This window comes from Maylandia zebra, linkage group LG22, assembly GCF_041146795.1.
Source record: "Maylandia zebra isolate NMK-2024a linkage group LG22, Mzebra_GT3a, whole genome shotgun sequence".
NCBI classification, from domain to species: Eukaryota; Metazoa; Chordata; class Actinopteri; order Cichliformes; family Cichlidae; genus Maylandia; species Maylandia zebra.
The window spans coordinates 4,336,482-4,360,707 of NC_135187.1; the positions used below are offsets into that span (position 1 = coordinate 4,336,482).

Consider the following 24,226-nt stretch of genomic DNA (forward strand, 5'->3'; position numbering starts at 1 on the left):
GGTGTGGACACCTTCTGTGTCATGCAGTAGCATTATATCATTTAGCACAAAGAATTACCACATTTGCATTACAGACTGAAAAGGTAGATGCTATAAATGAGCCTATTTTTCCAGTCTGTGATAAACAAATGGGACAAAATGTTACAATTCTTCAACAAGTTTAGTTAGTAAACAAGATATTAATTAAGTCTAATACATTTCCAAGCATAAAAGAAGCAAAAATGTTTCCCCAAGCTTTTGACTCCCATGGTTTTACAATTTTTTTGCTTTGATTTTTACTCTGATTTTTTAACTTTAATATTAATCTTTTTGTCTGGGTGTTTGAAAGCCAAATTAAACAATAATAAATAACATGAAATAATAAATTAAATACTGTACTATAGTTCCACAGTCATATTGGCTGTGGTGAAAAAAAGGACAATGATGCACATGTACGGGAACAGATAATCAGTTTAACCAAGTTCAACAATAATACCTTGAATTTTATTTGCACTCAAGAATGCACAAGACGCTACCATTTTTCATAGAGAACTTTATTGAATATATCTATATATTTATATATGTATATATTTATATATACCTTATATTTTTTGTCTTTACCAATGAGGATCAGTATATTGTATTGTATTGCTTCCCCTTTTCCATATTGTTCCTTCCGTGTATCAGTCTGCTGAGTGGAAATTTACTAGTTTTCCATCTGAAGAGCTTCATGTTTGACTTGTGTCAGCAGCCTAGGTGTTGGGAAAAGAACCTGGTGACTCACGCTGGCTTTAAAATGGCTTTCACATCAGGACATGAATTGAAAACGAAAGAACGAGATCTCTGCTTTTGAGCATGTTTTCATAAACATTTTGCAGAAAGCAAAACTACAAGATTAGGACGTGCTCTAGAGTCGATTTAGTTCTGTAACAAAGATGTAGTTTGTTGTACTCAAAGATTATTGTGTAAAAACCATAGACAGCACCAACACAGACCACATTTACTTTGCCAGCACTTAGGCTACTGAGCATATGTCACAGGCAGGCATAAAGCCTTTTATAGCCCAAAGTTACAGGTGTAGGAACTCTGAAACAATATAACATTAAGAATATCTATACATACCACCACCAAAATAAATAGATTAATATAAAGTCTATCGCTTACAGTTATACACTAGTCAGAACATTAAAAACACTGATTATTAGGCTACGTTGGTAATGTTTAGAAAGTAAAACATCAATTCATTTCCTACAACGAAATGAAGACAAAATGATGATGGAGAGAAATGAGGATCAGGGTTATAGAAGAATAAAATGGAAGGAGAGTAAAATAGTTTAGAGAAAGAGAAAACACCAAAGAAAAATCTAACATTAGGAAACAGGGCCGGGCGACGTGGTAAAATCTGCCAGCTGGCCATCGTCAGTCCAACAATCAGCAGTTGCCTTTATATTATACAGGATGGGCGTGTATGCAGCAGCCACTTCTCCCCCTAGCTGCACACACTCTTGTTCACTGCCAAAAAACCCCAAACAAAATAGTTATGAGAATTATTTTAAACTGGACTAAATTTGCAAGCTGTTAGACCCAAATGAAGCAGGATACCTTTCAGGTTCTGAAAGGGTTTTTAAGTGATCAGGTGCAGAAAACTATAATGTACTGATGTGCAACATGCAGCTAGCTTACATAGCATAGCTCTGGAATCACTTGTTAGCTTGGAAAGTTGTCGGACAATAAAGACTTTCACAGGAACTCGACATTCTGCAGCGCCATCACTACCATATAATGTCAGGTCTCCATGACAACTCACTCTCAAGAAAATAAACGCGAACATCCTAACGCTGCTAATTGTAACTGTGATTTACACCTCGACGTCTTGCCAAACTGAATTTTCATAGAGGCAGACCACTAAATTAGAAAAACTAAATGACATAAATAATAAACAGCTGACGGGTTATATGGGCCTATTGATCCAGTTGCCCAACCTTATTCGCAAATAAGACAAACGTTTCAAAAATATTTCTCTAAAAGACAACGGAAGAATTAATTACATGTAAACAGAATAGAAAAAAACATTTACACTAAAAAGATTATACACATTCAAAGTGACAACTGGGTAAAAAACAACAACAACAGCAAAAATAACAAACAAACTGTGGTCCAGAAAGTTGTCTAGTTATATGTAGAATGGTTAGAAAAGAAAAATTACTTTCTTTCAAATACTGACGTGCCCCTGAGCAAGGCACATAACACCCAATTGTCCCAGGGGAGCCACTCCTAAACTGACCCAACAGGGAGGCTTTTATCGGCCAGCTTCCAGTTCCAGCGTTGTGAGGGTGAAGCAGGGTGTTGCTGAAACAGAGCATGCATGCTCAGTCAACTTTCCCCGAACAAATCAAAGCTGATAAAATGAATAAGATGATATATAAATGAATTTACACACCCTCTCACTTTTGTTCACATGCTTTCCACGTGACACCACTGACTGTTAGTGTACATAAGCAAGAGAAAGAAAAATAAAAAGTCATCGAAACGAATATAAAAATATTACAAAAAAATGTATACCCTGCAATAACCATTACGATCATAGAAACACCAGCAACATGATAATAATATTCAAGGAGTTACAATCTCATGTAGAGATGATAATCACTCAGAATGAAAAGACAACCCAAAGATTACCATTTACAGACATTATGTGCTTTTGTTTTAGTGAATGGGTTGATAATATACTCAATAATACATTTATTATTCTAGTTTCAGAAATAGTATATAGTTATAGCTAATAAAGAGACCGAGGGAAGAGGAACGGAAGCTGGTGTGCGCGCTCGTTTCTCTTTCCCTCTTCCTCCGACTTTCTGTCACCGGGGTTGGGTTGAATTCATTTTCAAACGCAGCTGATTCAGAAGTGCAGTCTGACTTTTACATATCAGTCCAGTAATCAGATTTAGAGCACATGTTATGTGGTACATGTCTCGCTGTAGAATTTTCCTCTTAGAAATCTCAGGCAACATTTCATAAACCCCCTCAAAAATAGGCTTTTACTTCAAATCTGACTGAATGGTTAGAACGTTTTTTGCTTTGCTCACTTTTAAATATTGAGTAAAATGGCTGATCTCTTATATTAGAGTAATTTGTAACTTCTGATTCTAACTAAATCTCCATCCCCTGAGTGTAAACTGAATTGAACCCCACCATGTCCTTGGTTTTTGCAGCCCTTTGCGGGACATTCAACAGATACTGCCTTGGAGCCTTCGGTATCAAATCGTTATCATAAGCAGTCATACAAACCCTGGAATCAGTTTTACTCATTTAAAAACACACATAAAGTGCATAAACGTCCAGCTCTACGAGCGCTTTCAAATTTCAAATGGCATCCAACAATGTTTCCACTGCCAGATGACAAAATGACCATGAATCATGAGCAGGAAGATGTAAGTGAGTGAGTGATGGTGATTATGTTCCAACTTTAACCATGGTTATCACTTCCTTATTGTTGTCTTATTTTTAAAAATAAAGTTATTTTTGGCTCTTCCCTTATTAACTGGCAATTATGGCAAATAAATTAAAGTCTATTGTATTATGGTGTCTCTCCAGCATTTTCTCTGTTGGTCTCCAGAGCAGACTAATGTCAATCTAAGATTGTAACAATGTAACAATGAGAGGTTCTCTGGAGAGGCAGCTGAAAGATATACTGAGTCTGCTGTTGGGGAAGCATGAGAAGGGAAGCGCTGTCTGTGCAAATTAATTTTCAAAATAGTAAATTGGACACATTTTTTTTTTATGTTTGAAAAAAGATGTGCCAAATATGCATTGTGTAAGTAAAAATAGAATATAGTAATACTCAAATCTCATAAAACTATATCTTATTCATAATAGAACACAGAAAATATATCAACTGTTAAAAAGTGACATTTTACTATTTCCTGGAAAATAGATTTGGAATTTAGTGGCAACAACATGTCTCAAAAAACTGGGATGGGAGCAACAAATACCTGGAAAAGTGAGGATTATTAAAAAGAAACAGGTGGAGGGACTAATTAGGTTAATTCACATCAGGTCAGTAACCTGAGTAAAAATAAAAAGCTTAGACATGTAGGGTTACAATATCCGAATAATGTTCGTCAGCACAAAACTGCAAAGACTTTGATGACTCATCGTCTGCGCTACATAATATCATCAAAACTTTCAGATACTCTTGGGAAATCTGTGCACAACAAGGCAAAAAAATCAATACGAGGCGACTGTGCTCTCTGGGCCCTCGCAGAGCACTGCTTTAAAAGCAAGCATGAATTTGTCATGAAAATCCTTGGATGTGCTCAGGAACACATCTAGGAATCATTGTGCGCAAACACAGATCAGTGTGCCGTCCACAAACACAGGTTAAATCTCTGTCAAGCAAGCTTAGATCATGTCAACTTCTCTTGGCCAATGCTCATTTAAAAGGGACCAAGTGGAAAACTGAGTGGTCAAATAAATTGAAATGTAAAATTTCTTTTTGGAAAACAAGGACATGGCATCCTCCAGACTAAAGGGGAAAGTAACCATCTGGCTTGCTGTTAGTGTTCAGTTAAAAAGGGAGTGCAAAAAGACTGGCACTAATGCAGATTTTAGAGCAACATAAGCTTCCAACCAGATGCTAAACCACAGAGGAGTTCATGTCTTGAACTCCCAACTTGAATTTCCCAACTGGAAAACAAAACAAAAAACTGACGCATCATGACATCACAACAAAGGAGACCTAGGACTTGAGTCACTAGGATCCAACATTAGATGTAGAACAGCATTCCTACGTCTAATATTGTAAGAGAGGATGATGCACACAAACATGGGAATGACCCAGCTTTTTCGAGACATACTGCTTCCATCAATTTCAAAATGACAGATTTTTCTCAGTTTAAACATTTAATATGTGTGAGTAAAATATCTATTTATGAGATTTGCCTCGTCTCCTTCCTGTTTTTTATTTACATTTTATAAAGTTTTCCAATGGTTTAAGAATTGTGGGCAACACTTTGGGAAACGCAAATCTTTCCGTTTAAACAAATACTAGAAAGATTTGATGCCAAAATAAGTTACTTGCTCAAACGATCATGTTGCCGTATCTTACTGCGACAACTGGCAGTGGAGTAATGGAGGCGTTAAGACTAAAGCTTTAAGTCCATGGCTGTTCCTTTCCTTAGAACTGTGGTGAATGCCCATCTGTCACTGTAAATACCTTTGACACACAGTGAAAAATAATCAGGCTCACAGTGCGGCAGCCTCCTCTGATCTACGTTAGATATGGCTGAGGTCGCTCTCTCTCGGGTCCAGAGGTTAAGGAGCTACTGTTGACCTTCAATTGGCAGTCAACTTGTCACTGAGCAGCTTGTTACTTGGCAGAATGTACCCGTCTGTGACGCTCTCGTCCTTTTAAAACAGAAATGGAAGAAAGAATTGTGACTTGTACCATCTGGCCACTTTATAATTTAATTATTATGTTAAAAAGTGTTGCAAAGTTTAGAATACCAAAAAGCAAGGACTCTGTGTCTTGCTTTGTGAAAAGAAAATGTAGATTTAAGGCCAATCCGATCTAAGATGTGTACAAATTAGTGATTTGTAAGTGGGGTTTATAATCATCAAAGCTTCCTTTACTGTTTCTTTCAGGATTTAAAAAGATGTCCTTGTAGAAACTGACAAAACTGAGATAAGGGAAATAAATAACGAAAGCGTTCCCCTGCCTCCTCGGCAAGGCACCTAACTGCTGCATTGGGAGGCTGTTTTATTACACATCTGGGAGTTTTGTATCTCTATGATTTAGTGAGTAATTCAGGAATAAAAAACAGAGAAAAGAAACATTTCCCGAATCCGCCACTGTACCCCTGCTGTGCAATTAACAAAACAGGTTTCAAAGTCATGACAATTTTTAAGGCGGCTGTCATGAATTTGCTCTTAGCATCAGATGTTTGATGACTGTTTATAATATTTATGGCAGCTCGATACCTCAGGCTCAAGGACAGAAACCTTATTGTTGACGTGCCACCCACACATTTACAGCCCTACTCTTCCTCTCTAAATTCCATCTCTATTTCTCCTCTCCTCTCTCTCTGAGTTTAAACTGGTGTCGTTTTCCTGTTTAGCGTATCTGAGTTGCTATCCCGGTCCCTTTTGGCTGTCAGTCGGTCCAGGGTTCCCACGTTGCCCCTGTCCCGCTCCATGGTGGCTGTAGATATCGGGGCTGGCTGGGTGGTCGGAGCAGCTGATGTGGAGGTATTCAGCGGTGCTGCGTTCTGGGCTACAGCTGCCGCTGCTGCCAAGTTGGACTTGGAGTGGGAAGGGAGCGTACTGCTGCTTATCACTGCTCCTCCTCCTCCTCCTCCTCCACCGCTGCCACTGCCACTGCCACTGGAATCTTTTGGGAAGTAGTTGTGGAGCTGGTAGAGCGTGGCACGGTCCACCGTGCCATAGAGAGGTGGGGCACCTCCTCCGAGGCTGCCTAGCTTGGAGTCCCTTGAGAGGGTGTACATGGAGATGTCTCCACCTCCTCCGCTCCCACTGCTGCTGGTGTGGTGGGGGTTGGGCAGAGTGGCCACAGAGAATGGCGGTGCAGATGGTGGCAAGCTGAAGGTCTTGGAAGCTCCAACGGGCGAGGTCTCCTGCGAACGCGGCGGGTCAGTGGAGCGTGAGCTGGAGCGCGAGCGCCGTCTGAAACGGTAGCTGGGCAGACGAAGCATGGCGTGCGTTGTGCTCTTGAAGAGGTCAGTGCGAGAGCGGCAACGGAGCTCCTTGTTCTTCTCGATGTAGATATTGACAGCGAGCACGCCGACCATCTCGGCCAGGATGAAGGACAGACCGCCAAAGTAGAATGACCAGCCGTAGGAATAATGCCACTTCTTATCCTCATCCTTCTTGGGGGAGATGTCGCTCAGTGCTGCTGAGATGTACACGATCACTCCAATGATGTTGCTGAGGCCTAAAGAAAGATACAAGAGAGATACAAGTGCTCCTCTGAGTCAAATTAACCTGCTGGTTCATTAAATTGTTTTGCAGACAGGCTTTCTGGAAGTGCTTCCTCTCAATTACACTGAGAAGAGGCATGCACAGTATGACAGTCAATCTGCACATCATACATAAGGAGATTAATCTAACTCTACGACTGATAGATATAGGTTCATCCTGGCATGGGCACTGCAGATTATCTTAAGCTGTATAATGTATATGCTAGGTCGTGTTTCATGGCTCATGCTACATGAATATAATAAAAAAAGAAGCATCTAAGTGTTCAGAAATTCTTTTTAGTAACAGAATACAGAGATTTTAAGGACACGGTATCTGTTAGGGATTACAAAGTCAGCCGGGGTAAAATACAAACTGCCCATTTTAGTGTTAATAAAAAATGTAGCAAACATACCTTCAAACAAAATCTTCTTTTCAAACTCTGACTGGAAATATAGATTTCTTTTCCCAAACCACAGTAAAGCTGCAGTCTTACCTGCAGCTACAAAGAGAATCCCACCACCGAGAATAATGTTCCTTTTGCTTTTATAGAATCCGCTGGAAGCGACACACACTCCACCCAAAAGAAGCAATATGGCACTGAGGATGGGGAAGATGCTGGAAGCTCTCACCACACCTGCACGAGACAGCAGATGAGAGCATCATTGTTTTGGCTGCAGTGCTGCTGTTTACAGTCTGTGCACTTGAATCTGATATACGACTGAGTCTGTACTTTTCTAATAGTGGTTCATTAATGCGTTTTCTTCTTGAGGTTCAACACCACTTGAAGGTGCAAAGTTAACAGCCTTGTGACACTTCTGAGGAATAAAAGTGTTACCAAGGCTTGGCACAGCTGACACTACAAATTGGCTGTGGAACAGCAGATGTCTTTTTATATGTTTCCTACATTATATTTTATATGGCACATAATGCCTTTCGAGTCCCCGAGTTTTTCCAAGACTAAATAAAAATAGTTAGATGGCATGTCGTCTTAAAACTAGAGAAGAAAGCTATTTTTTTCTTTTCAAAATGTGAGATAATAAAAGTTATGGGGAACATGATGATTTTTACACTGTAAATTGAAACTTAATGAATAATTCTTTGTTACAAATACAGTAGCCACAGCTCCTCAGCAAGAGTGCACAATCGGCAATTTTGCTGGAAAAGGCCGAATTATATAAAAATCCTTTTCAGCATATCCTTCTGCAGATGCTTCATAGCTATAAACAGAAGTGATAACAGAGAGACGTTATAGAAGATGAAAAGCTCCATCTCAGGCAGGAATATGTGGAAAAGCAGAGCTTTCACATTTTCAAGGTGACTTCTAAAGCTTTGCCTCTGAGCTGAAGGTAAAAGAAAAATGCTGTGATAACCATTCATTCACAGAAGCTTCTGTCAGACATGCACGTTAAATTTCACGTCTCATTTTTTTAACAAGTCAAACGCACATGTGAGCAACGTTCACCTCTTTGGGAAAAAAACATGGATTATGATAAATTGTTGGTGCGATTTTTGCAAACCTGCAATTGCATAACGGCTCATGCATATAGTTCTATTTGTTAGAAATGAATGTAAACTATTGATATTTCATTTTGCATGAAAATTAGTGTTAATGATACCAACTAACTAAGTGTAAACTGAATTGCTAACGATTCTAAAAACTAACAGTAAATACTTTCTGAACATGCTGAAATGCCTGACATTAAAAGGGCAAAGGGATGATTGTTGTTCCTCATGACATTCAAAAAATAAATAAATAAATAAATAAAATCATCATGCAACACACAATGAAACAAGACAAAAATGTACCTGCAGTAATGGTGGTGAGTGGACTCAACAAAAGGAAACAAAAACAGGCAAAACTAAATAAAAGGGGATAAAGAAAGACAAAGACAGGTGGAGACAGGGAAACAACAGATACACTAGGATGATATGAAAAGAGAAACACAAGTAAGAATATAAATTGTGTTTTACTTTGAAAACACTGGTGGTTGTCTGTGTGCATGGAGTTAATGTGTGGCTCTCTGATTACAACCATTTCAAAACTAAACACACAACCAATCAAATATTGTCTAAAAACAACCAAACAGATATATGCCTTTGGGTTTTTCCAGCTAATTAAAGAGTTGGTGCTTAACCCTTTTAATTCCAATCACACTCTTTTCCTAAACCTAATAAGTAATTGTTCCAAATCAGCGAGTGAAAGTAAAAAGCCAGTAAAAAGAAACAGAATCAGGGAGTGACAGATGTGAAACAACTGCAAAACTGAAGTCGCCATACCTCAACGTTACACAGTTAAATCCCTTAAACCTTCAACTCCAGACACATGTTTTTAAAACAAGATCATTTCTTAGGCGCCAGTATAGCCACATTTGATGGTTGATGGTTTTGTTGCAATAATAAGTCCAATATTTCTAAGAGAATCTGTGTAGACTGCTATTTTTTAAGGAAAAAACGCCATCAGCTCACCATCTGCTACATAAGCATGATATAACCTCTTTTTTGGCCACAGACACAATTTCACTGGTTGAGCTGTGTTTCTGGGTAAAATAAATTAAACTCACTGGCCACGTTATGTATCAGCTGCTTGTTAATACAAATATCTAATCAGTGACACACATACCACAAGAATATTTCATGATTATTGGCTCCAGATGGGCTGGTTTGAACTTTTGAGAAACTGCTGGTCATTTGGGATTTTCCCACACGACAATCTCAAAGATGAGGTGTGAGCAGCAGATCTCTGGGTGAAAAGGTGAGCTGAGTAATTCAAATAACCACTCGCTAAAACCCAGGTATGCAGCAGAGCATATCTGACACACAACCTTGAAACAGCAGCAGAAGGCCACACTGGGTGCCACTGCTGTCAGCTACAAACAGGAAATGGACACTTTGTACCAACTAAGCCTAATTTCAACACCACCATCTATCGGAGGATGATTGCTGACCATGTCCACTTCTTTAGGACCACACTGTACCCATCTTCTGACTGCTGCTTCCAGCACAATAATGCACAAGGTCACAAAGCTCAAATCATCTTGAACATGACAATGACTTCACTGCACTCAAATGGCTATCCATCAATCTCTATGCCAGCTACCACAGGGCGAGAGGCGGTGTACACCCTGGACAGGTCGCCAGCCTGTGGCAGGCCAGCATCTCAGGCCTTTCTCATTAAATAGGGTTGTTATTGAAACTTAGATGAAACTAAAGAAAACAAACCCATCTAATATCTCTCAGGACTGTCATTCACTCTAAATTTAAAATAGTTTCAATTATTAAAAAACGAATAAAAAAGACTGTGAAGTGCAGAAAAGCAGACAGGAGAATTTCAGATAGTATCACTGCACCTGTCACAGAAATAGATGTCTTTACATAACGTATAAAGCTGGAACATATGCGTTGTAAACCAAAAAGGTTCAGGCTGTGCGAAGCAGAATCTGCTATCACAATGGAGGCAGGATGTGAAACCAGAATCCTGAGCTGAAAATAATCCATTAGTGAAGGCTGTTCTTTCAATTCCTCTGTGAAAAAAAACAGCAGCTTTCTGCACACCCCCAGACTCCCAACCCCATGCACCTGGGCATTTATACACACATGCACACTCTGTACAGACACTTACACACACCTTCAGGAACGCTTCGCTTGAATCTGACATCCGTGCATTGATATCCGCCCACCATCCCCTTCTGTCCTTTCTATCCGCATGTGATGGAGACTGTAGTGTGTGCAGTTCTGTTTGCTAGTGTATGGTTATCTAATGTCTCTCTTCATGTTTGTGTGCATTGTGTATTTCTAAGACAGTGTGTGTATGTGTGTGTGTGTGTGTCACTCACGCAGCAGATACTCTGCAGCATCTTGGTCATAGTCTGCGTCGTCTGGGAAATGATTGATCTGGGAACACACACCCCTCTTCAAACCTGAAAAAAGACAGAGAAGAAGAAGAGGGGGAGAAGATGATGAAGGTCAAAGAAGAAATCCCACGAAGACATAAAGACAGAATGCACCAAAACAGTAAATAACAAAGGTAAAAGCCAGAAAAGAGGAAGACAGACATGGGAACAAAAAAGAAGAAGAAAAAAGAAATTTTAAAAAATGGGGACAAACCAGGAAGAAAAAGGTTAATATATATAGATATATATCTATATATCTATATATAAAGATAGATAGATAAAGATATAAATATATAGATATAAATATATAGATACATGTATATATATGCATGAATAGAGTGAGAGAGAAATGAAAATCAAGAAGATCACAAAGGTGAGAGATATTAAGACAAATGGCCCAATGACACAGCAAAAGACATATGCCCTAAATGTTTGCAACAACAACAACAAAAAAAAAGCAAAACCATAACTTGAGTCATGTCACATATGCTACCTATACATTGCTATGTTTTCTTCTTATTCTCTTTCCCCCTCACCCCAAACCTTTCATAGGGAATTGTGGACCCCCTCTCCAAGCTTGATTCTGCTGGAGGTTTCTTGCTGTTTAAAGGTAGATTTTCCTTCCCACTGTCACCAAGTGCTTGTTCATGTGTTCATGTGGCTGTTGGGGTTTCTTTCTAATATTATAGGATCTTTACTTTAATATATAAATCCCCTTGTGGTGACTGTTGCTGTTAATTGGTACTATGAAAATAAAGTGGAATAGTATTGTATTATTGTGTAGGGGTTTTGTGTACTTTAAGCCAAAATAACAGCAAAAGGTTTGTGCAGCATAGTTGCTGTTTTTGGACTGGCATTGGATGGTTGGATAATTTTAACAATCACCCTTTATAGGCCAGAAAATAATAATGATGGGGGGTGGGGCAGCTATTTGCATTTATATGATTTATTGTCTGGGTTCAACCAAGAAAAAAAGAAAATCAACAGTTGTAAGCTGTAATTTTCTCTGAAACACAAGCACTATGTATCGTTTTCCTCCTGCCTATACGGCGCATTGTTCTGGGGCCTTGGTGTTAATTGTGTGCCAGGCTAAGATGCTAAAAATATTCCTCCATATTATTACTAAAGACAGCAGCCCAGCAGCCCTCCTGGTGTACAAACTGTTTTATAAGCTTGTGTTTCTTCTTGACACACAACGGTTGTTTACCTTGACAGGTATTTGTGCATTGCATGGACAAAATTAACATCAGGAGAGAAAAAGAGATACCTGGAGGGTAAAAGCAGTAAAAAGCTCATTTCACACACACAAAAACAGAAAGAAGTCATAAAAAGCCTTAAGCAAATTTATACCTTTTCAGGGCAGACCATATTAAATTATTAACATGCAAAGTATCAGGAACTCGGTTAAAAAGAGAAGAAAATACACAAATGAACCCAGCTGTCAATACACTGGTAGAAATCTGCTTGCTATCTTCAAAGAAAGAAGAAAAAAATATGCAAGGCAGCAACAAAAGCAGTTCCTCTGACGCATCTGACAAGACAAAATAGCTAAAACAGCTCCTAAACTTCCACGTCAGATGTGAGTTCCTGCTACAAAGATGCTCTGAGACGGTTTGGCCTTTTAATTCTTGTCTGTTGCTTTTTGAACATTACACTTAAACCTGAAAATGAAAGAAGGCATTTACTGACTTGATAATATAATGACTTTTATATTGAAGGTTTAGGATGTGTAGAATCTGAAATGTGAAAAACACAAATACTTTTTATTTTCATTGCTATCATATTTAAATAAAATATTATCCATTGTAGGCACAGCAACAGCTGCTCATCTCTTAATATCTCAGATAATCTGACATTGGTGTTATCGGTGTTCTGCACTGTGAACAGGTGACAACAGGATGCTCTGTGGTCTCTGGTTACATTCATGAGCATCCTATAGCATACAGTAATAGCTTCTACATCCACTATATTCACACAATGTAAATGAGCGGGAACTTTATAGCCTTGCAACTGCATCTTAACACACAATCTAGATTACTACATTTAAAATGTTGTTATAATTATGTTCAGGCACTGGCGTCATGCTCTGCTTTAATATGGGAATAGCCAGCTTTGACTTAAAATGAAGAGTTTATTATCAAAACAACAGTCTTCCCTGAACTGTGACGAGGGTGCTTTTTCTGCCTAAATCAAAACAAAAAATTTAATCGTTAATCTAATCGGTTTTTTTTATTAATTACAAATTTAATACTTTAGTCAACAGAAGATTGCTATTTCCATCAGAAGGCGATTATATTTGGCAGTTTTGTTCTGGGACTTTGCTGCACTTCCATGAGCCTACATGAAGACAGTTAGAGCAGCAGTGAGAGCGCCGTTCAGAAGAGAGTAGAACAGCACCAGTAAAAACAGATATATTGATCGAGTCAGACAGAGCATAAAAGAAGAGGTGGGGTGGAGGTGTACAACATGTGTGGCTGAAGCAGGTTAATAGCATGTCCTACACGGCCTGCACACCCCGGACCAAATTGTTTTGTCTGTGGTCCAAACTGTGGAGCTTTATTCACTCGAGCAGAAACCAAACTGCAGTTAGGGTCTATAGATGTAATTTGTTCAACAGATGTAATGCAATAAAATGTGGCTATATTATTTATAGTATAAATGTCATTATAATCAAGCCAAGCAGGCAGCAACTTCTAATTCTTGCACCTTGCACCTTACCAGTCATATGCTACTACGGCTTTATACAAATTACAAAATGCTAATGTACTGATGAATAAAATAGAGAAAAGTAGAGCAACATAGATACTGTGGGTGGATGTGGCTGGGTTACTGAACAAGACACCTATTTATGTCTCATGAGCACACTGACCTCACAAAGACCCTCTGGTGACAAACACATGAGAAACACACCAAAATTCATCCCACAGCGCACTGAAAGCATCGCACAGTCTCAAATATGCAAACAGACACACAACCAACTGTACCTTCCAGGCAGCAAATCCTCCAGAGGCCAGAGTGGGTGAGCGCCCCAGGATCCTTCTTGTCCTTATTGTTGGAGTCCTCCTGTGATGAGTTGGCTGTGCTGTTGCAGATGAAGGCCCGGGCGTACAGCCAGTAGTCAGTCCCAATAGCCACTGTCATCAGTGCAAAAGCTGCAAAAGCTCCCATGGTGGTCAACAGCACCTGGATCCCTCGCTCACACCACACCATGGCTGGGCGGGGAAGGAAACTGATGTCTGACAAGAACACAGAAAATAAAATCAGCCGTCTGGAGAAGGCAGGGCTGACACATAATACTAATCAAGTTTAAACGATGACATTATTGGGATGCAGGCAGAGCCATGAATATTTTCCTGTTAATATAAATGCCTTGCTTATAGGATAAGTTACCCAACAGTACTAAAATAAAGGATTGCAACTATAAATTTAGTAATACTACTACTCTAACGCCATGCATTTGTCCAATACTAGTGTTACCTGATAGCATATATGCTCTTGTCCAAATATGGTAACTCCTGGCTCTAGAACCAACATGGCAACAGTTAAAATACTCGAGTTAAAAATACAATCCAAACCCGTGGGTGATGTCATGGTGGCTACAGTCATTGTTTATATACAGTCTCTACCTTTTATACAATTCTCTGTTTTAATGACTTCCTGATCTTACGGTAGCTGATATAGACATTGAAACTGATGACTTTTAATATCCATAACTTTTATGATGTAAGGTCTTGTTTTTGGAAATTTGCCTTTATTCTTATTTGAGAGAGAAACAATTAAGAAACAGCTTAGGGTATGTTAGAAAGTCATCATAAAAAACATTACAAAATTACACCAAAAATACAAAGTTCAATCCCACTGTTAAGTGTTCAAATGTTCAAATGGCTGCAGTCTTGTATAAGCCATTTAATTCCATCACAATTCAGTGGTTCAAATATACCCTCAATGCCTATGAAAATTAAAACGAGAAGCTAAAACAGGTAATTCATAATTCATACACTGAACTGTCAAATATATTTATGTATTAATAGAAATACTGTCCCTCATGGGCCACTGTACGGGACCTGTGAGAGCTGCTGACGGGGTTTACTCTTTCTGTTGGATTCTGTGTGAGCACACTGGAGCAATTTTTAATCAAAAAACCACACACATGCAGCCTGAAGCAGTTAAAAAATGTTGGCAGCAGGCAACCAGCTAAGAACAAAATACCAACCTCACTGAATCAACGGAAATACAAAAGTACAAATATTGTTCCAAAACTGAACACAGAAAGGTAAAATTGACCCAAATACATGGGGTAAGAAATTAAAATAATGTTTGACAGTGCTTCATTTCATACATCTGCGGGGGATCTCAGGAGCTAGTCATATTTAAATTCTGACCTTTTTCTACAAACCACTTCCAGAGAAAATCACAATAAAAGGTATTAATATGAGCAAGGTTTGGAGGAGGCCTGAGGAAAGGAATTGTCTTTTTAGGTTAATGAGAAGATCATCTGAGGAAAATATGTGCAGAACAAAAGGGCAAATGCAGACGAAGAGCAAGATAGAAGTCTTTGTGCACTTTTTTTTATAATAAGCGACAACAAGAGTGGCTGAGGAGATGGGAAGTAGACAAGTGGAGAGGAGAGAAGAGATACAAATCTGAGCTCAGAGGTGGACAGTGAGAGGGATGACAAGAGGAAAATTGAGATACAACACATCTGTCGTGCTTCAGGAAACATAAATGAAAGTGGATGGAAGCAGGGTTCCTGCCTCTGTGGGGCTCCCCTGTCAGATTTTAACCATTTCAGCTGAAATGGAGAAAGTGCTGGGATTCTGCAACGCTTCAGGTTTGGCTTCTATTCATCTCAAACAAGAGGTTAATGTAAACAATCGATCACACAGAGAATACGAAATCCGCTGAGGGCTTTTAAACTAGTTGACTAATTCAGCTGTCCTGCGGGGGGGTTTCCATGGCAACAAACGTCCCAAAAATAACAGAGATCGTTGATATTTTAACCCCGAAAGTGACCCGCCTGCTTGAATATGCACAAGGTAAGCGTCATAAAGACATCACGGCACTGGGGCGGCAATAACAATCCAACAAAAACCAATAAATTTTTAATTTGCACTAAATTGTCAAATTTTTATTCACTGGATGCCGTACTCATTAGACATTGTTTTATTTTGTATTTGCATTATAAGTTTAAAGCCTAACACTGATTTTTAAATTGTGTCACATGTTTTTAATGATTAGTTGAAAGGAATTGTTCAAAAATACATTATAAACATTATAAACGTGATGCTAATATCCAGCATCGCAGTGTTTCCTGTTTCATTTTACTTAAAGAAATCAGTACAAATCAGAATAATTATTCAGTACACGTGTATTTATAAAAAGGCCCAATATTGCTATCTGCCCATATTGCCTTTGCTGAATGATAGTCATAAACTGAAAACATTTTATTTACATTTTCAAAGATAGTGTAATAGAGAGTAAAGAGTTAAGTGAATCGGTTAAAGGGAGGATTTCAATGTTTCTTTGGAACAAATAAACAAACAAGAAATTACAAACAATTAATAAAACTTTACTCTTAAGCAATAAAATATTATTTAGTAATTAGTTTGTAAGAAATTGTGAAGCAGTATGTAAAAACAAGGCTAATGTTCAAAATTGTCATTACTTTTTTATATTTTCTAAAATATTTTACCTTCTACATCCAGATATTATATTACTGTAGAGTCTTTACCTTATGATATAAAGCGCCCTGAGGCAACTGTTGTGATTTGGTACTGTATAAAAACAATATTGACTTGAATTGAATTACCTGAAGATGTTAAACTATGTCTGCTCTTTGAATTACTACAATTATATACTTGCTTGTAGCGCCTTTGTACATCATTAAACTTCTGAGAAAAACTCCACTAGATTTACAAGAAATCTGCTTAGTCACAATCCACACGGCTGGAGATGGATCATTTGCCAGCATCACTAAAGGGGCAAATTTCACTGGGTGACTGGCAAGGTCACACCCCTGGGCAAGCGTGGCTGTCCTGAGTGGGGGTTTCCCCCTCATAGACGAGGCGTTTGCTGGATGATGACCTGGTGTAAATGAGTGCAATCGTTTTTGGTAGTTTGTGCATCAAGCTGTTCAATAAACTATTGATACTTTGACCCTGAAAGTGATGCACAACGTTAAATACACGAAGGGTATTTAAGATAACAAACATTTGAAAAAGTTGTTCTTGACTTTGTCATTGTTTGGTTGTTTTGTGCACTTGGTCATCAACTTTGGCTGTCTTGCTACATCAGAACTTTCTAGATGGTTACTGAAAAGTTACACCTAATTTATAAATGCCTAACGAATAAAGTCTGATTCATGTGTAAACATAATTTAAATGGTTACAATAAAGTTGAAATTTTATGGATATATGATAATTGTTTTTGAGAGTGAGGTGGGAGGTACCTGGAGACTGTGGTCCATGTCCTCGTTCTCTCAGCTTGGCATTGATTACTTCATGATGTTGTATGAAATGTTTTGTATACAAGTGTCTTCAAAATGACATTTTTACAGTCTATTACTGAGTCGGATAAAATACATTAAAAAGTTATTACGACATATTACACAATGTGATAACAATGTAATTAAAAAATATTAACAATTAGTAACCAATATTGGTAATATTTACTAATAGTTAAGTAGCTTTTTAATACAGTTTATATTTACAATGAATTTACATTTTAAAATCATTATTCAAAAAAACAAAACAAAAAAGACAATTACCAATTATCAGTTTAGGCATTGGTATCAATTAAATTAAAAAAAAATCCTAAAAAAACTTACTGAGTTTTGAAACTTCGTATCAATATCAAAAAACAATCTTGGGCCTCTATAACTTGCATTCAATCCTTTAATATATAAGAAGATACCCTCTGTGGTTTATATGAAAATGTCTTGGCTTTCAAAATTAAACTTTTTGTTTGTGTTAAATAAGACGATTGATGCTAAAATGAATGAAAGATTGCGAGCGCAGCACACTGACATAGCAACCTGGCAGGAAGAGGTTTCCTCTATATTCACACTTGTCATTTACACATTTTTTTCCTGGACATCTGAAAGCTTCCGATTAAGTAAAGATCTATAAATACGTCTTTTTCACATTATAACCAGTTTGGCTTGGTGAATGAACTGTTTCCACCTGGATGATCAAACATGTTTGTCAAACTCTAGCTTTATGCCTGTGCAGTTTTCCCTACAAATACTTTAGTAGTAAAAAATAAAAATAATAAAAAAGACATTATTTAGATTGCAGAGCTAAAGGCAGTTCAGGTAACATTGTCACTTAAAAAAAATTATATTTCAACATATAAAAAAACTGTGTTGCATCCAGTGACACAAGCCTGTGTATTCTTGCTTTGCTTGACCCTGACTGGCTCTGGCATTAGACCAAAGTAAGGTTACTTTGTTAAATTAAAATTACTGTCAAATGTCAGATGGATCATTTCAATATTTCAAATGCTGTGTAGTTCATTCATGAAATTTGTGTTTAGCAGCATGGATTTTCTCAGCTTCTCATATGTCAGCAATCCCCTCAGTCATCCCTGATCCTAATATGAACAAACATTTAGCTTGGTTACACAAATGCCAGCACAGATTAATCGAAGCTACTCGCCTTTTGAATCCAGACATCTGCACACATCTGTACTTGTGTGTGTGTGTGTGTGAGGGTGGTTTCCTGCATGACTGTACTGATCCAGGCTGGTTTGTGTGTCTTATTCCTTGAATGTGCATGTACATGGGTGTCATGTTCATGCACATCAGAATCCACATGTGCATCTGGTTGTTTGTGTGTGTATGAACACACGCACATTTGCCTGTTCTTGTGTGTGTGTGTGTGTGTGTGTGTGTGTGTGTAAGTGTTACCTGAGGGCATGTTTCTCCCTTTCGCCTCCATCTCCTCTCCCCCCTGCTGCTGCTGCTGCTGCTGCTGCTGTTCTTCTTCTTCGTCAGTGAAGAGCTCTCCGTAGCCCCGGTCCGAGCCGCCTCCATCCACCGTTTATCCGCTTTCTCGCCCCTGCCTCTTTCCTGGCTCTTCTTCTGCCAGTTCTTTTCTTCCTAATAGTTTCTTTTTAAATCTTCTGCCTTTTCTTCTCGTGCGTTTCCCCCCTCTTCTCCTTTTACCTTGAGCGCTCTGTCGCTCCTTTTCAGCAAGTAGGGGATACTTCACTTTGTGTCCTCTCTTCTCATTGAATTGTCATGGCAGTCATCTTAGCTACTGAGAGAAGCAAGAAAGAGGTGGAGGGGAGGGGAGGGGGGGTAAAGAGCAGATGAGAGAGAGAGAGAGAGAGTGAGAGAAAAGACTGAAAGAGAAGGATGGAAGTAAAAGGACAGGAGAAGATGCGGGAGAGAAAGGAGAGAAGAAGATGAGAAGATGAGAGGTGGGGTGGGGAAGATGGGGGATTTGATTAACGAACGTGACATGAGTCTTGAGAGCAGGGGATGCTCCTGTACAGAAACATCTTCCGCACAAACATATTTTCTATATGAGCATCATGTGTCATTGAAAAACAAACAAACAAATAAACAAACAAACATTCAAAACCTGATGCCGGCGGCAAAAAACAAGCCCCATGTCAAACAAGAGAAGCGGGTTTGCCTCCACATAGAGAGAGAGAGGAAGAGCGAGAGAGAGGGGGGAGATAAAGCAATAGAAAAGAACAGGCAATGCGAGAGAGCGTGCTCTATTCCATTGCCATGGCAACAGTGAATTCCAAAGTCTACGGTGGAGCTGGCGAGTGTGCGTGTGTGTATGCGTGTGTTTTATGTGTGTGTTGGTGGAGTAGAGGACTGGATGTAACAGCTGAGAGGATTTTGCTGAGATAAAAAAAAAAGAAAAAGAAGTCCCTGAATTCCACTGGTGTGCAGAGGGGCTGGGATGTCACACACCATCGAAAGCAACGCACACGTGTAGGTACGCGGTGGTCATACATGACTGCATACAGTACAAGAGGAATGAACATTCACAAGAGAGATGACAGACGTGTGAGTCAGTAGCGCAGTGGTCACAGTGTCTCGGCATGTTTCATCCATCCAACTTTCTTCCCGTTGGTGCGACGGCTTAATCACGCGCGCTTAACACTGTGTCATGTTTTGAAATGCACAATACAGCGGATCTTTCAAAGCCGAAAGATCCTGAGCGAGGAAAGATGCGATGCCTTGCCCGAGGGCGCTTCGGCAGAGCAGCTGCTTTCCTGCTTGAACTGACATCCTTAGATTTCAACAAGCAGAGTCTTCCTGAAGTGAAAATCCCCATCGGCACTGACACTGGGTCAGGTTTTGCTTCTTTTTTTTTTGCTTTTTTAATGCAAGCTGTTGCCAAAAACTGCAGGGCACCTAAAATCCACATGAGAGACATCTGCAGCAGCACAGCAGGGGATGCTGAGTTGTTTCAAGTCAGCAGCACATCTTGAGGCACATCTGACCAAAAAAAAAATCCCCATTTGAACACTCCCAAGAAAATGACAACACTGGTCCTCTGTTCAGATACAACAGTTGTTAACATTTATCTGAAAACAACTTCTAACACAGCACTGGCATTCCTCACGCATATCTACATATACTAGAAAGGTGATATATAATATGATCTTATGAATGGCTAGTAAGTCTAGTATCAAAGTATTTGATTTGTAACTCCAAAACCTGTGCTCTGTTCCTGATATTTTTTAAATTTGACTTAAAGAACACGGGCAGGACGATGGTGTGACAGTTAGCACTGCACAGCACGAAGGTTCTGAGGTCGACTCCACCACGTGTCTGGGGCCTTACTGTGTGGAGTTTGCATGTTTGTGTGGGTTTTCTCCAGGTGCTCCAGTCCACTCACAGTCCAAAGGCATGCGGTTAGTGAGGTTAGGTTCACATGTTCATAGGTGTGAGTGTGAATGGTTGTCTGTCTATCTGTGTTAGCCCTGCGTCAGACTGGCAACCTGTCCAGGGTGTACCCCACATGGTAGCTGGGATAGGCTCCAGCCCCCCTGTAACCCTGCCCAAAAGACAGTATAAGAGAAAGACGTAGCTCCTGGGTCTCTCCACTGGTGAAATGTCTTGAACTATATTTCTTTTAATGGCCACTGGGGTGGAGGAGGCACTTGACATCTGTAAACACTTTCCTAACGAGTTCACGATCTCAGTCACTCGTTTTGGGTCACAGTGAATAAAACATTAAGTCCATTTTGGTCACTTTAAGTCAGAAGATTATCCAGGGCATGCTCATTGGTTAAGAACATGTGACATACAAGTCATTAACCAGCATAGACAGATCCATCTCTTGCTCGTCACATCTGGTTTGAAAACACCAAGATCGTGTTGGTGAACATGCTAATTAAAAGACTATGTCTGTCTTTTAAACAGATGACTTTGTCTGGCATTGTTATGGGAACACACGTTACCAGTACAAAGCTGCATCCACTGGTCTGACTGCAGTGACTAAGATGCGAAAATCTAAGGAGCTTGGAAAGAAAAGCGTCTGGACTTCTTTGAGTTGCTTGAAGACGTTTCACCTCTCATCCGAGAAGCTTCTTCAGTATCAAGAATCTCTTTCCTCTACCAAAAGAAACTGCATGGGCTTTGCTGCTTACAGGGGCTCTTCTAAGTTAACATAAAGTAGTGAGTCAAGATTATCGGCAGAAATCAAAGCTTTTTTGTGGCAGCAAGTAAGCAAAGAGCCCATCCAGACAAAACTGTACAGAACACTCTAAAGCTCTTCAACACCTCTGCCCCCACCAGGGAATGACAAGGAAAAATTTAGTATCGCTTCTCACAATTTTTGGCTCACGAAACCCTTTAAACTTGCAGTCAAAGTCCTCGTGAAAACGCCAAGGTGTGAATGTTGATCATGCAGCGTTTAAACATCTCTTCTGCCTAGAACAAGAAAAAGCACCTACATGCTATGCTCTCATTCTTGGATTCCTAAAGAGAACACCTGAACCATGAATCGGGCTTTCATGCTCACAGATGAGCACAAGCTGATATGCGAGGCTCCCAAATAGCACCTCTCTGTACACCTTATCTTTCAAGCATCTAGCCAGAAGTAACATTTTGTGAAGATAAGTTCTTGTCACTGTTGCAAACATTAAAAGCATGAATATTGATCTTTGGGACATAATCAGATGAACGGTTTGAATAATTGCAAAAACTGTAAATTATAAGGTTATTGTAAAATATTTGTATGAGTTTAGCTTTTTTATTGCAAGAAATGTAAACATCTATAACCAGAAACGTAGCTAATGTACATGAAGCCCTTGATTTTCCCTTGCTTTTTAAAATCTATTTAAATCCTACAGTGGAGTATTAGGGATGTCTGTGAAATAAAAAAAATACTAGTGATTATTATTCCTGTTTTTTTTTTATGCATATAAGATAAGAAAGCTGCATCTAGGTCTGCATCAGGTAAACATGCTGATTTAATGGTAAATTGCAGAATTATTGCAGCATGATAGAAATTGCAGGCGACCTTTTTTAGTCAATATCAAATTCATCTGCAAAAATACATTTGGTATATAGACCACAGAATCTGTCCTTCTTTTCAAATGACAGAGTATTATCAAAACTGTAATACAATGTGAGTTTATGAACAGCCCATCTAGTGGTCATTAGAAGAAGTGCACTGCACTCAGCATTCATCTTGATTGCTTCTTTTTTTAACCCCCTTTGAAAGCCCTGCAGGACCCCTGGGAGGCCTGCAATCAGTAACAGCAATCAAAACACAAATAGGAACATCAGACATTGTTATTTTGTACTCAGAACCCTGAATATAAACCTGCTTTTTCAGACTGACAGCGTGCATTAGGAGGGCGCCTCCTCCAGTAGCAGCACAACATGGATAAACACATGTTGAAAGGGCTCGCCGGCGGCAGCACAAACACAGAGGAGGAAAGTTCAAGGACACATCAGCCACACTCTGCATCAGGAACACAAGCAATGGTGGGAATCCTGCTATGAATACAGAACAGAAGAAGAACGTGGACAAACTGTAGCAGCTCACTGGAGCAATGGTCATGATTATGACAGCAACAGAGGGGAGCAACCATCTCAAACCATCAAGTTCAAGTCCGGGGAAAAATCAGCATACAATTACTGTGTATATATTACATAATTATTATACTGTACACACACGTATGTCTTTACAGCCTAATGCTTATTTAATAGACGCACTTTGCAGAAATTAGTATTCGTTCTTCCAATCTCGCTCCCTGTCTGTTTTTATTTGTTTTTGTTTGCATTTCACACAACACACCACCACATTATTACAAGCAAATAACAGATATACTGGCTTTTGCCACTATTTTACCTTTGTAGACATGATTTTCTGCCTGCCCTTAATTCCATATGCAATCACACAAACTCCCATTTTCCTATTTTATAAACATAAAGTCTGGCATTGGTTTATAGGAGTGTTAGAGTAAAATTGGTGCTTTGAGAGAGTTATGTACTATGATGTTCAACTTACTTTTAGAAAAAAAAAAATGTTAAATTCTAATATTGACCAAAAAGTCCAGCTGGAGCAAAGTGAAACTTAATATGCGGGGAGCCCGATCACTTGGCGTCCTTGAGTAATATTCGATACTCAGACAGAGAAATCTAAATCCAGACTCCTGCCCAGAGAGCCCACACTCTGTATATCCCCCTGCACAGCGGATCCTACACATGCCATAAAACACATTGTTCTCTAACAAAGCACAGCAGAAACATATCAGTCAAGCTGTGATGGGTCTATTTGAAATAAAAGTGAAATTTTCTGCTGATGAAAATAAATCCCTTACACTCAGAGACTGTTTATAAAGGACTGAGTCGAGCATTTAGTCCGTTCCCTCTACATACCTATAAGTTTGCTTTATCTCATCCTTGATCTTGTTTCCACACTATTCACTATTTTCTCTTCCCTCGCTTTCATCGTGGCTGTCTTACCTTGAAAAACGTCCTGTTCCTCGGCTCTCCTTTAGTTACTTTTACCTTTAATGTGACACTTTATTCTGCAAAAGCTCCTTTAAACGTTTCCTTGTAAACACGCGTACAGAACGACGCGCGATCGCTGCCACACGATTTTATCCAGAGTACAATGCTTGCATGTGGCGCGCTCTTCTACGGTCTAAGCCGATCGGATTGACGCGCTGTCATATAATCAAGGTAATACATATGGTATTACATAAGACATAAGACTGTCGTTTGAATAATAACGTGTATTAATTATAGTCTTACCTCTGGAAAAACAACTTTTTGCAGCGGTGCTCGTGCAGATTGTGACGAAGCCCGTGATTGGAGAGAGCGAGAGCGAGAGAGAGTGATGGGTTGGAAAGAAGGAGGATGCGAGGACTGGCTGTTTTTTTTTTACACACTAGTGTTT

At 39.2% G+C, this 24,226-nt stretch overlaps 1 protein-coding gene across 6 annotated transcripts; it reads right to left on the minus strand.

The window, feature by feature from the left end:
* Window positions 1-523: 523 nt before the first annotated feature.
* On the minus strand, window positions 524-24,176 carry cacng8a (calcium channel, voltage-dependent, gamma subunit 8a). 6 transcript variants are annotated; one of them, XR_013095223.1, is made up of 7 exons: window positions 24,082-24,176; window positions 18,751-19,102; window positions 13,829-14,080; window positions 10,788-10,871; window positions 7,448-7,588; window positions 2,420-6,928; window positions 524-2,328 (listed from the first exon to the last, which is right to left on the minus strand). XR_013095223.1 is itself a non-coding variant. In XM_004569752.3 (6 exons), exons 2-6 carry the CDS (start codon window positions 18,779-18,781, stop codon window positions 6,069-6,071), a joined length of 1,368 nt encoding a protein of 455 aa, XP_004569809.3. In that variant the 5' UTR covers window positions 18,782-19,102; window positions 24,082-24,176; the 3' UTR covers window positions 524-6,068. The 6 variants fall into 6 exon arrangements, 5 of the variants coding, with proteins under 5 accessions (XP_004569809.3, XP_076735403.1, XP_004569812.3 ...); XM_004569752.3 differs by having other exon boundaries at window positions 524-6,928; XM_076879288.1 differs by having other exon boundaries at window positions 524-6,928; window positions 18,751-19,187; window positions 24,082-24,173.
* Window positions 24,177-24,226: the final 50 nt, after the last annotated feature.